This window comes from Falco punctatus (assembly GCF_963210335.1).
Source record: "Falco punctatus genome assembly, chromosome: 5".
Taxonomy (NCBI): domain Eukaryota; kingdom Metazoa; phylum Chordata; class Aves; order Falconiformes; family Falconidae; genus Falco; species Falco punctatus.
This window is the reverse complement of record NC_137584.1, coordinates 73,273,128-73,289,259: the sequence shown is the minus strand read 5'-3', so window position 1 is coordinate 73,289,259 and position 16,132 is coordinate 73,273,128. Positions and strand designations below refer to the sequence as shown.

Sequence of the window (16,132 nt, the reverse complement as noted above, 5' to 3'; positions counted from 1 at the left end):
TGCTGACCAGCACATCCCCAGCATCCACACATCTTCCCTCAGCTAGGAAGCTGCAGGACTCCAGGTAGGAAGGGTGAGGAGCACATTTCCCAGCCCAAAGCCACCATGTCCATGATGGAAAGGCACCAATACCACCTTCACTGTCCTCCCACCTCCATGTCCCCACAAGCAAAGGGCAGGAGTTGGGTGCAGAAGTCCTGGAGGGGTGGTAGAAAAGACCTGGATCCTGGCTCACAGGTCAGGCAGGAGAGCGAGAGATGCTGCTGGCCCCAGAGCTGGGTACCCCCCTGAGATATCTAGGTATGGCAGTCACCCAAGCAGGCAGTGACACTGCGACATGGCCATGGGGAAATATCAAGGGTTTGGGGCTGTGGAGGTCACTGTCCCCCTCACCACTGAAGACCTGTGTCTGTGCAGGCCAGAGGGCATGAAGGGAAGGTGGGGCCTCAGCTCCTGCCAGTCCCCAGCCTCGTCCCAGCAGCGTGGGCTGAGCCCCAGTCCTGCAAGGCACCATCATGTCCCACATCCACTTGTCCTCTGGCCTCCTCCCATTGTCCCCTGCACCTGGGGATGTCTTCTCCAGGATGAGATGAACCAGGGTCTGGAAAGTCCTCTCTGCTGCCCATGAAGGGGATCAGCAGCCACTCACCAGGGCCAATCCTTGCTGCCAGAACTGGCAGTGGGGCTGATGAGCCCTCACCTTTTCCAAACTCCCCTGTGCTGCCAGAGATAGCCAGATTTTCTCTCCGTCCTCCATCTTTTGGTGCTTCTCAGCCACAGGCTCTGAGGGCTACCATGCCATGGGAAAGGGTGGCTGCAAAGGAGCTAGCTACGATGCTGGGTGGACAAAACAGCCCTCCCCTGGCCCATCCTCCCCTGCCCCACATACCCGGATCTCTGTTGTCACAGGACATTTCACCAGCTTGAAGTTCTTGCCCATGTTGAAGCTATTGCTGTAGAAGCAGACCTTGAGGATGCGCATCTCCTCCTTGTCCATCTCCAGTGTCCCCATGCTTAGGGTGGCCTCCAGCGTCCCAGCCAGGCTGCGGGACGAGCTGCTCCGTGGGCGACCCAGTGCCTCAGGGATGGCTGACATCCTCACCACACCTGGGGTGCTAGGAGCTGAGCATCCCTTCCCTGCAGGAGACACACTGCATTGGCATGGTGGGGACCCTGGGGATCGGGGGATGGAGGGCAGGGAGAGGGCTGGAGGGATGGGAATGGGAAAGGCAGTGGGGACACCCTGGGGCGGGTGGGGAAGGGATGGAGATACGGAGGTGGGTGGAGATGAAGACAAAGAGAGAAAATAAAGAGAGTGTGACAAAGGGTGCCCTCTCTCCCATCATACACCCCTGGCCATGTATCACCACTGGGTACCACCAGGGCCCTGAGTCCAGCTCCTCCAAGTGACCCTTGTGTCCTTGTCACCTCCAGAGCAATATGTCTGCCTCCTCGGTACCTCCAAAGCAATACCTCTGTGTCCTGGTGACCTCCAGAGAAATACCTCATGTCCCCAGCACCTCCAGAGCAATACCTCTGCGTCCTTGTCACCTCCAGAGCAATACCTCTGTGTCCCCAGCACTCATCATTTTCTTTCCCCCACGAAACCCAGGTGAAGGTTTCAGGCTGCAGCTCCCCAGCACAGATACCTGCAGCTGCAGCTGTGGTTCAACAACGTGATCTCCCAAGTGAGCTGAATTTAGCAGACAGCTTTGCAAAAAAAACAAGTAAGAAGCAAAATGGGGCAAGCAAGACAGGTTCCTTTTCCCCTGGAAGTGCAATACTGATTTATATTGATTTGCTCTTTTATTTTTAGAGGGGATAAAACCCAGAAGCCTGCTCAATGTCATTTGAGCCAGAAGGGAAGTGGCTTGAGTTCTCCCTTCGCTGAGAAAAACATTTAATGGGATATGTGGGTCTTGGGTGATCTGAATGGATCCGAAATTTTCCTCTTTGCATGGCTTTTGGTTTGCAAGCTGGGCAGGGCTGGCACAGAAGAGGGTTTGTTCTGGGTTGCTTTCTCCGCCTCTCTGGACATGCACCTGGGCTGAGGCTGGGCAAACTCAGCTCACCTAAGTCCCGAGGAACAAAAGTGTTTGCTTAGCTTGGCCACCAGCTTCCCAGGAAAGCATGGAGCTTTGCAAGGAGCCTAAGCAAGCAAAAAACACAGCCAACACAGCCAGATGCATGGGACAAATTCAGGTTTGAAAAAGGCTGCTCCAAACTGCATCTTTCTGGGGCATGAAATAAGAAAAACCATGGAAGTTCATCCATTAGGCTGCTTCTGAGCTGCAGCCCCATCTGAACTCGGGCCTCAAGTTACTGTTTAAACAGCTGAGAAGCTATGTGCAAACTGGAGTGTTGCAGGATTCATGTGTGTCATTCTGGCTCTGCAACACGGGAAGGTCCTGGCATGGCCCTGGCGGGGCTCCTGGCAGGGCTGGAGAGGCAGAGTGAGAGGCTGTGGTACCTGGAGGGTGTCCCCAGTGCTGCCACGTGAAGGCAAGTGAAGGAGCAGACCTGGAAGATACTGCAAGGAAGGGGTGGGGGTGTGGGACCGGCTGCGGGACATCACATACATCCCCATGCATGGAGCTGAGGGTCCCGCTCTCTCCACAATACCCACAGGGTAACGCAGGCGAGACAACCACTAAAACGGTAGCAGCGTGGACCAGAGCATCCCTCGTCCCACCTGGAGCATTGCTGCTGGCTGCTGCCTCAGCACTGGAGCAGACGGGGAGCGCTCACGCAGCACCTGGCAGCACCAACCTGGGGTGGAGGCGGCGAGGATGGGCTGTGTCCCCCTCGCAGGGCTCGAGGCAGGCTCTGCCCTACGCCACAAGCCTGAACTGCAGGGCCAGCCTGCAGCCATCCCCCCATCCCCAGCATCTGCAAAACCAAGTGCCTACGGGGGAGCAGAACATGCGGCCAGGAGCTGCCGGCAGGAACCCTTCCCAGTGCTGGCTGCCGAGGTTTTCTCTCCCCAGGCCCCCATTTCCCCTTCCCCGCTGGGATTTGCACCATCATTTGCACAGTGCTCAGAGGCAGCTCCACTGTAATTACAAACCTGCGCAAGCTTGCCCGCTGGTGGGACGCTGTGTGCGGCCTCCTGTGAGCTTCGTCTTTTTAAAGCAACTCTCCTGAGTCACTGGACTAAAAATAAGCGTGGTGTAGCCTGGCGCTTTCAGGTCCGTACAAAGGGTTTTGCTGCCAGCAGTGCAATGCATGGACAGCTCAGATTTTGTTTTCCAGGTTTCTCCAAGAGAACAGGGAAAGAGGTTCTGCATCTCTGCGGCTGTGATGGAGCATTGCTACAACAGCGATGGGATGCTGGGATGTTAACCTTGGACCTGAGCAAGGCAGCGGTGCTGAACTGGGCACCCTCACCTCCGGCACAGGCCAGCAGCAAGTCCAGCCACACCAATGGGCACACGCACATGAGCTCACATGCATTTTTCACATCAGGTTTTGAGGTTTTTTTCTCTTTCACAAAAGTGCTCAGGCTGCACAGACAGGCTCTCACAGCAGCCCACATCCTTTGCAGAACACCCTTAAGGACAGCTCTCTGCAGGTGATGGACCTTAGCCACGTCCCCTTCTCATGCGGGCTGCAAGGGTTGGCCAAAGCGGGGACAACCAGGGCAGCCCCCTCACCCTGTAATCCTGTCTCTGGCCATGCCAGAGAAGCCAAGGCCATCCCTGCAGGTGATACCATAGATGCTACACGCCTGAGCAACGCCAGCCTGCAGACCATATCTGTGTCATGTCTGTCCAGCATCATGCTGTGCTGGATTAGTGTTTCCTGCTCAACCACGCTCAGCCAGCATCCGGGTCAAGCAAAATCAGCAGCTCCCCTTGTCCCAGCTCCGCAGCAGGTGCAGAAAAGCTTTGCTTCAGGCTTTGCTACAGCTCTCACTGCTCTGCAGAAGAGGCTGGTGCTCAAAGAAATATCTAAAATAAAGATCTCTTTCACTAAATAACTAAAACCTGAACCCTGTGTCCCCTGGGTTTGGGAGGGACCCTCCCAGCGTGGAGATGATGGCCCAAGCCAGGCCTCAGGGAGAGGAAGCTAGCTCTCAGTGGAGAGGGGCAATGGCTGACTTGGGAAGTATTGCTGGCATTTCTCAGGGCCCCCAAAATTACTTCGCTTTGGCTCTTTTTTCCCCCCACTTTTCATTTTCTGCTTTCTTCCTCCAGCCCCATTCCCATGACACATGCCCTCATACTCTCACTGAGCCCACGGGCCGGGACCAGGGCTGGCTGTCCCTTCTGTGTCCCTACCCTGATAAGCAATGCTGCTGGGGAGTGAGATGCAGAGATCACCCTGCAGAGCATCCTGCTGCCCTTGCACAGCACCTCTGACCATCATGGCCAGAGGTGGACAAGGCTGGAGGCAGCTAGCACGAACAAGGGCACATCCCGCGTTTCAACACCCCCCGAAACCCAGCACAGGCATGAGGGATGGCTCTGTCCCTCCAGCTGAGCGCTCCGGGGTCTTGCAGCCCCTGCTTGGGTGATGCCCATATGAAATAAAGCCAGGAAGTGCAGTGAAGGCAGTGCCTGCACCCTGCCTGCACCGCGGCCATGCAGCATCCATAGGCACATCCCCACAGCATCAGGGGCACATCCCTGGGGCCATCTGGCTGGAGGGGATGTGTCCTATATGGACCTGGCTGCTTAGCTTCAGAGGTGGGGAAGGGGCCCCGGCCACAGCCTGAGCCCCTTGTACCTCCACCCCTGCCCACTCGCCTTCCCTCCGGCATGAGGACACGTCCCATGGGAGCCCAGCTCTGTCCCCAGCAGGGATGTGTGACACAGCTCCAGTCGGGCATCATGGGGATAGAGGAACCCACAAAACAAAATCAAGAGCTTTGCACCACTGCCACCAACATCCCTTCACCGGAGCCTCCATGTCCCTCCCCAGCAGCCCTTCATCACCTCCTGCTGTGAGTGACACCACAAAAGGTCCCGCGGTGCCTCGGAGCCACCTCCCACCCTGGCACAGTCCCAGACCAGGAAGTTTTTCCGGTCAGTCCCACAGTCCTAGAGAAGTTTGGTGCCCCTGTTGCCGTTTGCTCCAGCCCTAGCCCAAACCCTAGACACACCTGGGATGACAGCCACAGCGACAGAGCAAAACCCCACCAAGCCCCTTCCCCAACCCAGTGTGATGAGTTTGCAAGTGCTCAGCCCTCTGCCCACCTCCTTCAGGTGAGGGTCTCGGTCCCACCCTTGCACCCCAAGCACCCAGGGAATGGGGAGCAGGAAGCAAGCAGCACTTACGGAGAGGCAGCCATCCCCTCCGTCCCCACGCCGAGCCTGTGCTGACGGAGCTGGTGCTTCCTGCTGCGGCTAACAAGTGTGCGCAGAGGCGTTTGCAAAGCACTCAGGCAGGCAGGGCCCACGCGCAGGCACACTCACGCACGTGCTCAAGCGGCTGCTCGAGCCTGTCATACAGATGGGGAAACTGAGGCACGGCCCAGCCAGCCTGGGAGACCAGCTGGGGTGAGCTTAGCGTGGGGTGGCAGATGCAGGCAGAGAAGGCAGCTCACATCCCCCTCCTCTGCAAAGCCCAAAGCCCAGGTCCCACTGAGCGATGCCACAATCCCAAAACACTTGTGCTGGGGGCAGGGGAATCCGACCTGAGGACCCTGCAGGAAGCAGGGGATGGGGACAACGGTAACACGTGACTTACCCCGGCCGCCCAGGAGGGTCTCCAGCTGCCAGACTGGCTGGTGGGCAACATCATCTCTCACACTGGGACCCAGCACAACCCATCCCGAACCATCCTGCCCCTTCTCTTGGCGGCTGCCAAGTTGGATCCTGGCTCCATCCAAGGAAAAGCCCCAGGAGCAACCCCACACCCATGGTCCCTTCTCAGCACCGGGACCCCAGCCCAGCCTGAGTCACCCCGGGGAGCAGGGTTCCCAGCAGGCAGGGCTGCTCTGCTCCAGGCCCTTCCCCTACCTATCTATGCAGGTATTTAAATGACTCATTACTTTATTGCTGGGTTTCCCCGGGGGAACAGACAAGCTCTCACCCTATTCGGCACCTAAAGCATCACCCTCCAGCCCTGCTTCGGCACTGAAACCAGTGAGTTTCCACCATATAACTGGGAGCGGGGTTGGGTGCTCTCCAAGAGATCACCCGCAGTGGCCTGACCACCCCCCCCACTCCCAACCTTATCTCTCATTCCTTGTATCTACCCCCAGTCTGCCTTGCCCAGCTCCCATCCATCACTCCAGCCCTGTCCCCAGCGGGCAGGGGGAGCAGGATCTCGGCTAGGTACGGATGGCTGGCAAGACAAAACCACAGCATGTGGCCTCAGGATGCTGTTGGGACCTCCTCCGTGGTGGCTGGGAGCTGAGCTCCAGCCAGATACAAGCCTCTGCCATGGGGTGTACTGTTGGTTGTCCTGCCATGCCCGTGCCGCAGCCTGCTTGACCACAGCCCCACTGCCTTGCACATCTCATCCCCATCCTTCATCCCCTCCGCTCCTGATTCTGCCCACCCAGGGCATGTCTCCCCTTTCCTACCAGCGAGGGTTCATCCTTGCAGGATTTCGCACCAGCTGGACCCTGGCACATCCCTGGCACAGGCACGACTCTGCCAGCTTGGCAGCAGGACGCAATGGCCCTTGGAGGTGGGATGGTAGTGGGTTAGTGTGGTCCAGTGGTGGGAGCTGGCTCGGGGGCACAGTCCTGCTGCCCCTTTTGTGCCCCCTTCCCCCTTTCCCTGGGGCAGGCTGGGGATCAAGGGCTCCTCACGTGATGTCCCCGCAGAGGAAGCCTGTGTTTCGCAAAGCAAAGGAAATGACACAGGCTTCAGCCAACGAGGACAAGCTGCCTGAGGAGGGTTGGAGCAGGTGCGTCTCCCCCTGCACCCCATCACTCCCCGTATCCCATGTCCCAGCCCAATGCTGCAACTGTGACCTGCACCAGAACAGCCGGTGGGACGACCAGTACTGGCGACGTGCTCCTGGGGAATTAGAAATAACACCCGGAGAGCTGCCGTCAAAGCCCACGCGCAGCAGCTCAGCTGGAGGGGGTGACTCAGGCACGGAGGAAAGATCTTTGTGTTCCCAGTGCAGAGCAGCACTGTTTATCTGGAGCTGGGGATGGGACGAGGCAAGACCATCTGGGGAGGAACGGCTCACCAAGAGGTGGGGATGGTGGCTCTGCCGGTGGCTGCTCAACGAGGAGACAGCAGGCTGCTGGCACGCTAGTCCCTGAGGTGCCAGGATGCATCAGGATGCTGGTGCAAGGTTCCGCATGAGCCTGCACTGGGGAGGGGGCCTCAGGGACCCCCAGCACCATTTTTTTTTGCTGTGGCCAATGCGGTGCCTGGTCCTGAAGACAAAATATCCCCCCTGAGCCCGTGCTAACTGCTCCAAGCCACCTCCTCCCCAGGCAGGGGAGACCTTCAGCCATCCCCCAAGCATTTTGTGAGCTCTGTTGCTACACAGAGGTCACAGCATCCTCCTCCAGAGCAGATCGCCTGGATCACAGATGCAAGGTTTGCTACAACCATCCCTTCTGGTCTCCACCCTGATGGAGGTCTTCCTGCCAAAACTGCCTGAGCATTGCCCCTTGGCTGTGACAGAGACATTGCCTTCTCCACTGCTCCAACTAGAAGCAACTCCACAGCTGCAGGGGGAAAAGCCACTCCCCGAGCAGCTCCAGGCTTTTCAGGAGGAGGGGTTCACCCTAAGTCCCTCATTTTTTATGCCAGGAGAGAAACAACTCCCACCTGAGCCAGCAAAGCTGCATATTTATACTTCCCTACCTGCTGCCTGCAGCTGCCAGACACAAAAACGATCATGGACCATCTCTGAGATCTGATTTCCAGCCCGTCCTACTAAGGGATGGAGGTCCCCTACCTATGATCCTGTATCACAGTGGTCATCCTGGGGCTCCCATTCATTCTTACAATTAATTAATGGAATTATCACTTGGTACATGGCTTTTTTTTCTTGTACATCCAAAACTAAACATGGGACCAACACTGCTCCGGCCAAGAACAATGAGACTGTGGTGTAAGGAAAAGGGTCAAATGTACCAATAGCTGGGAAAAGCTCCCAAAATCAGGTGGGAGGTGTGGGGGGGGGGGGTAGGGCGCTCTGAAAACCCTTGAGGGCAGTTGTAAGGGGGATGCTGGAGATGCTTCTTGCTCTGGAATGATGCAGGTGGATGGGACTGAGACAGCATCCTCAGGCCATGGGGCTGGAGTGGGCTGGTAGGGCTCAACCCCACCAAACCAAACCACCCAAGCTCAAGCAATGCTGTCAGGGCTTAAAATAACCCATGAGCAGCACTCAAAGCCTCCCCTCAGGGAGGGGGAACAGCTTCCCAGGAACAGGGTGGGCGTATTTCCCAATAACCTTTCTGTGGGAGAAGGAAGAGGAGCGGGCAAGGGCTTGCAGCATAATTTTTGGCACAGTGGGAAGTGTGCTGGCGGTGGGTCCTGGTCGCTAAGCATCCTGGTCGCCAGGCAACACGTGAGGATCATGGGAGATGCTGCTACTGCTTTGTTTGGGGAAGGGAAAGGAAAATAGAGGGTCTGACGCAGAAACAGGGAGAATGCCCTGCTATGGCACGAGGCTGGGAGGGAGCTGGCACCAGTAGGATGTGGCTGGCATCACCGCACCGAGGTACCTGTCAGGGTCCCTCCTGCAGGCAAGGCATCCGTTTCTGGATGCTTACACTAATTCCACTTATATTCACCTTGGCCTTTATGAAGAAAACTCATCTTCTCCAAAACTCTGGGCTACATTGTGGCTTTTTTGACAGAAATTTCCCGGGGCGGTGCCAAGCCACAGCATCTCCAGCACAAACCCGAGCCCTTCTCCCAGCACCAACAAGGAATTCAAGCTCCAGCCACTTCTCCACAACCTGAACAAGCTCTTGGCTGTGGTCACACTGTGTGGTGATGACCTCCCCGGGCAAAGAACACCAAACATCAGCTCAGAAGTGACCCCCAAATCTGGTTTCAAAAGTCATTTTCCTTTCCAAACTGCTGGGCTCCACCACCAAGACCTCTCAAATAAGCTTGGTAGGTTCATTAGTCGGTCCCACGCCACCCATTACATTATCTAGTCCTGTCCTCACTGGCTGCAGCACAGCTTTACAGCTGCCCCTCTGGTCAGGCTCTCTTAAAGATGAGCAGTCCCAGCACACTCAGCTGGGTTTGCAAAATGTGGGACGTTTACGTTTCCCTGGGGAACTCGGCTGAGTTTCAGGAAAATTAATTGCTGTCATTTGATTAAGCATTTTATTTTTGCGCTCATCAATCATTTCTAGCGTGCGCTATCGTACTGCTGCACAGGCTTACACAAGACCAGCTCATCACTAAACTGGAAGTTTTTTACCCTTTGCAAAGTTTTCATCCTTTTTCTCAGAGACATAAACATTTGAAATATAAGTTTAAAAAATTAAATAAGGCAAATGACCCTCGGAGGTGCCTTCAAATCTCTGCCTGCCTGGCCTGAGCTGCAGATGCACCAGCTCAGGCCAAAACATGATGTTTATTCCCCTTGAACTTCCTCAAATTGGGTGATTTCTTAACTTTTTTCAGTGTGAGGTCCCTAGCTTTTGGCCTTGAGGTTTTCTTTTGATTTGGGCCCAGGAGTGCAGGTCCCAGCAGAGGGAAAGGCAGCTGCATTTCACATTACCTGGCTCTGCGCAGGGTCAGGGCAGCAATGCTCACGCCTATAGAGCAGAGCCGGTTGAGCATCCCATGCTATCTCTGCAAGAGGAAGGGTTTGGGGATGCGAGGTGGAATTTCCCATCTGAAATCCCTCTGTGCTTCAGCCTTTGGAGATATAAACCAGGCAGCAAAATGCCCCGATTTCTGCCAGGTGGAAATTCCCCATTTGCTGGAAGCAGCCCCAGCTGGGCCCCATGGGGACAGCCAGATCCTGGCAACACAGGCAGGTATTTTCCCTCTGGCTGTAGTGGCAGAGGGAGGTGAAGGCAATCTCCCCTCCTCCTCTTCCTCTGCAGTGTGCCCTGCTGTGGGTCACAGCAGCGAGCAGAGCCCAGAGAAGCACCCCCCAGCCCTGCAGCCTGGCTCCCCCCAGCCTGCCACCCAGCCTTCCCCTGCTTTAACCCAGCAGCCGCAACACCCGGCTGCAACGGGGGAAGGAAAAGCCTCCAGCTGCAGGGCAGGCAGAGCCCACTGAACAGCCCTGCGAAGGGAAGAGGTGCTTTCCTTCAGGTAGGGCTGCAGGGGGTATAGCTGGGCAGGGGGAGCGGGGTGTGCAGCATGGCGGGTTGTGCAGTGGTGGCTGGTTGTGCGGAACGGCGCAGTGTGCAGCATGGCAGGGCATGCAGTGCAGTTAGGTGTGCAACGTGGTTAGGCATGCAGCGTGGCAAGGTATGCAATGTGGTTAGGCATGCAGCGTGGCAAGGTATGCAACATGTCTGGGTGTGCAGCATGGCACAGTGTGCTGCATGTCTGGGTGTGCAGCATGGCACAGCGTGCAGCACAGCCGGGTGTGCAGCACAGCCGGGTGTGCAGCACAGCCGGGTGTGCAGCATGGCAGGGTGTGCAGCTGTGGCACAGTGTGCTGCATGGCTGGGAATGCAGCACAGCTGGATGTGCAGTGTAGCAGGTTGTGCAAGACAGCATGGTGTGCAACACGGCTGGGTGTGCAGCATGGCCGAGCGTGCAGTGTAGCAAGGTGTGCAGCATGGCTGGGTGTGCAGCAGCTTGCACAATGCTCAGAGGCAGAGCACACCAGGCAAACCTTGCTGGAGCCAGCTTAGGACACAAGGCTGAGATCAGGTTGCCTGTGGCAAGCTCTTGCCCATGGCAGCACTCTTTCTGAAATGGAAGTTTATCAAATCTGCATGAGTAATTGCATCGGATGGAGGCTGGAAGAGCAGAGCTGGGAGCCAAGTGGGGCAGGTAGCAGGACTCCCTGCCAGGCAGGGGTGAGGGCAGGGAGCAGGCAGAGCTCTCCTGCATCAATTAACAGGGCCAAGATGCTGAAAACCTCCATGGAAATCACCTCCCCGGGACAGGGCACCACTGTGCAACTTTCCAGTCTAAGGAACGAAGTGAACACTTTCAGGCCACTGTTTTCAGGTTCTGCCTGGGATAAAATAACCGGCACCTTAAAAACATCTGGCTTTCCCCCCCCCCCCCCCAAGGAGAGCCCTGTTTGTGCCTTCAAGGGGCTTTTTGCTCAGACAAACTGTAGCCTCAGGGAGAGATGGAGCAGCCACTGCTGCGCTGCCTGCCTCCGAATCTGCAGCACTTCCTTCTCTCTGTGGCGCCTTCCTGCACAGCAGGGCCATCCCAGTTCAGCCCAGTGTACCAGCTAGCCTGCCTTGCTGGTGGCTGTAGCTGAGGAGAAGCCTCCCCCCACCCCGGGATGTGGCTGCTGGGTTTTTCCCTGCGGAAACCAGAGTTCTGCTAAAAATATTTTTTTAGCTGTTTTTTAACACGAAACATAGCAAACAGCCCCAAAACGAAAAGACCAAGAGTCCTCTGAGGTTTCCCCAGGGGCTGATGGGAGCCGCATCTCCAGCATGTCCTGTTCCTGTTCCCTTTGAAGATGCTTCCCCAAACAGCTGTGTGGCCTTGCTGCAATGCCACCGCAGCCACCAGCACTGTCCCTCCCTGCCCCACAGGAGCTCTGTCTGGCCGGGCAGCCCCATCCCAGGGGGAAACACAGCCAAGCCAGAAGGATTGCCACTCCTCCAGAGGATTTTCCAAGAGAAAAGTCTGGTTTCACTCCCCGCGGTTCCTTAAGGAAAGGTCTCCCCGTGATTTTTGTGCTGGGCACCCCAGGCTTTACCCCTCCTGCAGGCCAGGATGCCTTGGTGGAGGAGATACGGGTATCACATGGGGTCTGCCACCGTTACAAATTGAAATACACGCACAAGGCTTTGCATGAAAGGTTCCCAGCTCCGTCTACCCCTCATGAGTAATAACTCTGCCAGGGAAAAAGCAAAATGATTCAGATGCTGCTTTCCCAGCCCCCAGCGCCTGGAAAAACCTTTATGCTGAATAGTAATAATAGCTGAGCACAAACACATGAAAATGCAGAGCTTGGGGACAGGGGCACTTGTGCCCCTGCATGCCAGACCTATGTGTGCCCTTGCACACACGTGTGTGTGTCTCACTAGCATGTGCAAAGCATCACTGGCAAAGGTGAGGATGTGTTTCCCATGCACACACACCACTGTGCACTGTGTGTGCATCCCTACCCATCTTTTGCAGACACTGGGGAGCGTGCAGCTCCTGTCCCCTGTGGCCACTGCTACCGGTGGCACTGCTGCCCCACACTGCACTCCACGTCCCCCTGCTCTCTAATGCCCATGGCTCTCCAGACACGTGCAGCCTGCTCCCTCACAGCTCTTCTCACAGTGACTCTCACCTATGCCCTTGCAGGTAAGGCTGAGAGCTGTAAATCGGGCTGTGGACCTGAATCCAAAGGACAATCAGCATCCCAGGGCTGCCCTTCCCTGCCTAGCACTGGGAAGCTTGTGGGTGCCTGGTTTTGGCCCCTGCTATGAGACTCTGTCACCCACAGCACCACAGAGGCAAACTCACAGCATCCTCCCTGCCTTCACCAGGTGGGTGATGCCAGCGGAGCACTCGTAGGTGATTCTGCCTGTGAAAGCAACAGGTGGGGTTGGGGATGTTCCTAGGGTGTCCAAGCCCTGATGCCACCCCTCCCCCACAGCTTCATCCAGCGTGAAGACAGCAAGGAGGGGTCTGTGATGGGCGCAGTGGGACACTGAAGCTGGCTGTCCCCTCCCTGACAGACCTCAGGGCCCTGACGGCCATGTTGTCCTGGAAACAGCCCCGTGCTGGGCACAGTTCCAGGCCAAGATGGTGGTGGAGGACCCCTGCCGCATCACCTTGCCCACAAAGCCCCCAGGACACACCACAGCCAGGCCCAGCTACCAGCACTGACCTCTCCTCACCTCCCTGCCGTAATGCCAGTGCCTCGTCCAGCCTGGTCCCACTGCTGGCACAAGGCACACGCTCAGCCTTCCCCGGCTGCTGCACATCACCACCTCTTTGGGACAGACAACCCCACGCAGCACCTCCAAGACCCCCAAGTCCTTTCCGATCCCTGGCCAAGCATCCCCTGGATGTCCCTGTCCTGGCAGGGACCCACCAGTGGGGCTGCCATTTCCAGCTGGGGGGTGCAGGGCAGATTTACCCGGCCAGGGCTGGGTCAGGAGGAGCAGCACGTCCTGGGGGAATCCTCTGTTGGGACCACACATCCCCGGCTGCATCAGTCCCCACCGGGAAGTACATGGGGAGTCGCATCAGCCCCCAAGACCGCAACACTCCTGTCTCTGGCTTTCCTCCCCCGTGTCCTCCTGGGTGCCGTGCCGTGCCGTGCCGTGCCGTGCCGTGCCGTGCCGTGCCGTGCCGTGCCGTGCCAGTGAGCAGAGGCAGGCATGTTCGCCAGCAGGAACCGCCCCACCGCTGGGCAAACATTGACGCTGACGAGATAGCAGAGCCTGGGCACTTCCCAGTTGCTGGCTGCGGGGCGGGGAGTACTGGGGGAATGCTGCACCCTGCCCTCACGCCCCCAAGCTCCCAAGCACCCCGGCCACATGTCCCCCTGTGCGGGCAGGGCTAAGGAAGCTAGCTGCCAGGCGCACTGGGGAATGACACCCCGCCGTGGGCAGGGGAGCCCCTCTCCTGCACCCACCTGAGCTCTCATTGCCTCGGCTCTCCTCCCTCGCCTTCCCCGGCACCCAAGCGTCGCCCTGAGAGTGAGCAGAGGCTCTCACCTTGGCGGAGGGCACGGGAGCCGCCTTCGCCCCCCCGGGCCAGCCCCGGTCCTCACCCTGGCAGTGGCGGGGGCAGGTGGTTGCGTTGCTGACCGGGAGGTTTGGCCGGGTGGGTGCGTGTCCTGTGTCCCGTGAGGTTGTTGGTATGGGTGGTGAAACCACTCCTCTCCACCGCCCGCTTCCGGAAAGGGCTTGCTGAGGCTGGTGGGTGCCGCCAGCACCGGGAAGAGGAGACAGGAGGTGCGGAAGGGCCGGGACCCCTCACCTGCCCACCCAGCCTTCCCTGCCTGGGTCCCTCAGGCAGGTTGGGGCAAGTCTTGGGATCAGTCAGGAATTCAGGCAGGGAGCCCAAGGCAGCCAGCGTTCAGGCTGGTCCAGCTCATACCTGGGAGGAGCTGGCAAGTCTGCCCACGGTTGAGCCCCTGCTGCAGGGTCCCCCCCTGAAATCGCGGGTGCAGGGGACACCCCAGCACCGCGGAAGAACCCGAGGCAGGAAGAAGGATGGTGCAAGAGCTGCCGGGGCCGACGTTCACAGTCACGGGGCGGCCGTCTGGCACTGCCACACCCCCGTGGGGCCACAGCAACACCTCCCTACTTCTGGGGTGCAGAAGGCCCCCCTTTAATGCTTGCTTTAACACTCCTCTGAGGAACCCACCCACAGCTGGGCATTGAGGCCAGCCACTCAGGCCCCTAGAAGACCTGACCCTGGCCCCAGAGCTCTGCAGAAATGGTTTGGGCAGCACTGGGGATGCCAAGGGGCCAAGGAAGAGCTGGAGGAGGAAAGGAGCAATGGGGTGCACCCTCTGCACCCCCACCCCACAGCATGCACTGGTGCAGCTGTTGGGGGTTGGAGGTGGTGGGTGGCACCCCCGTGACAAGTGAGAATGGGAAAGCAGTGGGGCAAAGATGGTTGGGCAGTTCCCCAAACCCAGGGCAGGAGCTTGCAGGGTCCTGGGGAGCTGCAGCCCCCTGGGGATACCCCTGCCCATTGCTCAACAGGTCCCTGCTGTATCATCCCATCGAAGGCTGCACCCCAAAACCAGCACAGTGGGGCCCCTCCCTGCATGTCACCCCCTGCCTCGGAAAGGTGTTCAGAGACAGGTCTCACACCATCTCCTTTCCATTCCTTCCTCCCCTGCTGCTCCCAAATTATGCCCCCGCCTCGAGGTGTGATGGCTGGGAGGGACTGGTGCTACACCAAGCACAACCCGGACGTGGCCCCTTCCTGCCGAAGCTGCTGGAAGACGGAGCATCCCTGCAGCACGGTCTGGCAGCCGGGCACAGAGGGGCAGCAGGATCTCATTGCACCCCGAGAGATGAGTGGGAAGAGGCAGAGAGACCAAAAAAGCTTCTGGGCATGAGCAAGACCCTCTCAGGAGCCAGGAGAGCTTTGGATGGACATGGGTCAACCACTGTTACCTCTTTCCCAACCCAGCCCAGCCACCAGCGGTGCCCAGAGCTCCCACGGCAGCTCTCCCACGCATGAAGAGCAGCACTGACAGCCTGCGCCCACTCTCCTGCCCAAAGTCAGCCAAGTTATTTAAATGCCTAAATACTGTCAAAGGGATGGAGCTACATCCGTACACATCGGGTGGGCTGGCATCTCCCGGCAAGTGGCAGGGGGAAGCACAGTGGGCAGTCAGAGAGAGGAGAGACCACCAGCTCCAGCGACCCTTCTGCTCGCTGCCGCAGCTCCGTGGAGCCGAGGAGGTATACCAGCCCTGCACAGCCCTTTCATCCGCACCCCTTTCCCTCTCTATCCCCTTTCCCCAGTCCTGTCTTGCCCACACCCTCCTGAGGAGGTGCCTGGGCTCCACACAAGTTTGGGAGAGACCCTGGCACACTGCTTCTGTGCCCTGGCCAGCACAGCCCCCAGGGAGCAGGGCAACCCTTTCCCCCTGCTAATCCCTGCCAAAAATGAACCCAAGAGCCCCCTCCGAGCCCCCAGCGGATTCAGCCCCGTGACTTACAGGAAAGCTGGCTGAACAGCCTGCTGAGCCATCCCATGCTCCTGCACCAAGGGTGAGCTTGTAGCTACGAAACGCTCAAGAGAAACAGGTTTCCCCCCGCCTCCCCCCCTTCCCCAAACCACCCTCTTCATTGGCACAGAGAGAAGCGATATAATCTGACGGGATTTATTAATAGCACCTCTCCCATCACTAGGGAGCGATGCTTTGGAAACGGCTTTGAGCATCCCAGTGCAGGGAGAAAGGCACAAACTTACTTTTGCCAGGGAGCAGGGCTGGAGCCGAAGGGTTGTTGAGGTGATGGAGGAGGACACCGGTTGCAGCTCCAGAGCCGCCAGAAGATGTTTGGGGATACCAAGGAGCATGAATAAGTTGCGTCGCGCTGGAGTCATGTAGAAGAAGCGAG

At 58.0% G+C, this 16,132-nt stretch overlaps 1 protein-coding gene across 14 annotated transcripts in view; it reads right to left on the bottom strand.

Moving 5' to 3' along the window:
• PTK2B (protein tyrosine kinase 2 beta) overlaps positions 1 to 14,892 on the bottom strand; it is a 29,925-nt gene extending 15,033 nt beyond the window's left edge. For 2 of the 14 annotated variants that reach the window (XM_080387982.1, XM_080387986.1), the window contains exons 1-2: positions 14,145 to 14,883; positions 890 to 1,137 (exon numbers count right to left, since the gene is read on the bottom strand). In XM_080387982.1, coding sequence (XP_080244108.1) covers positions 890 to 1,137; positions 14,145 to 14,748 — 852 coding nt within the window. In that variant the 5' untranslated portion in view covers positions 14,749 to 14,883. Of the gene's footprint in view, positions 1 to 889; positions 1,138 to 5,279; positions 5,415 to 13,677 lie in introns of those variants that run through there. The other 12 variants (XM_080387988.1, XM_080387979.1, XM_080387984.1 and 9 more) reach the window with 12 other exon arrangements.
• Between the last annotated feature and the right edge of the window lie 1,240 nt (positions 14,893 to 16,132).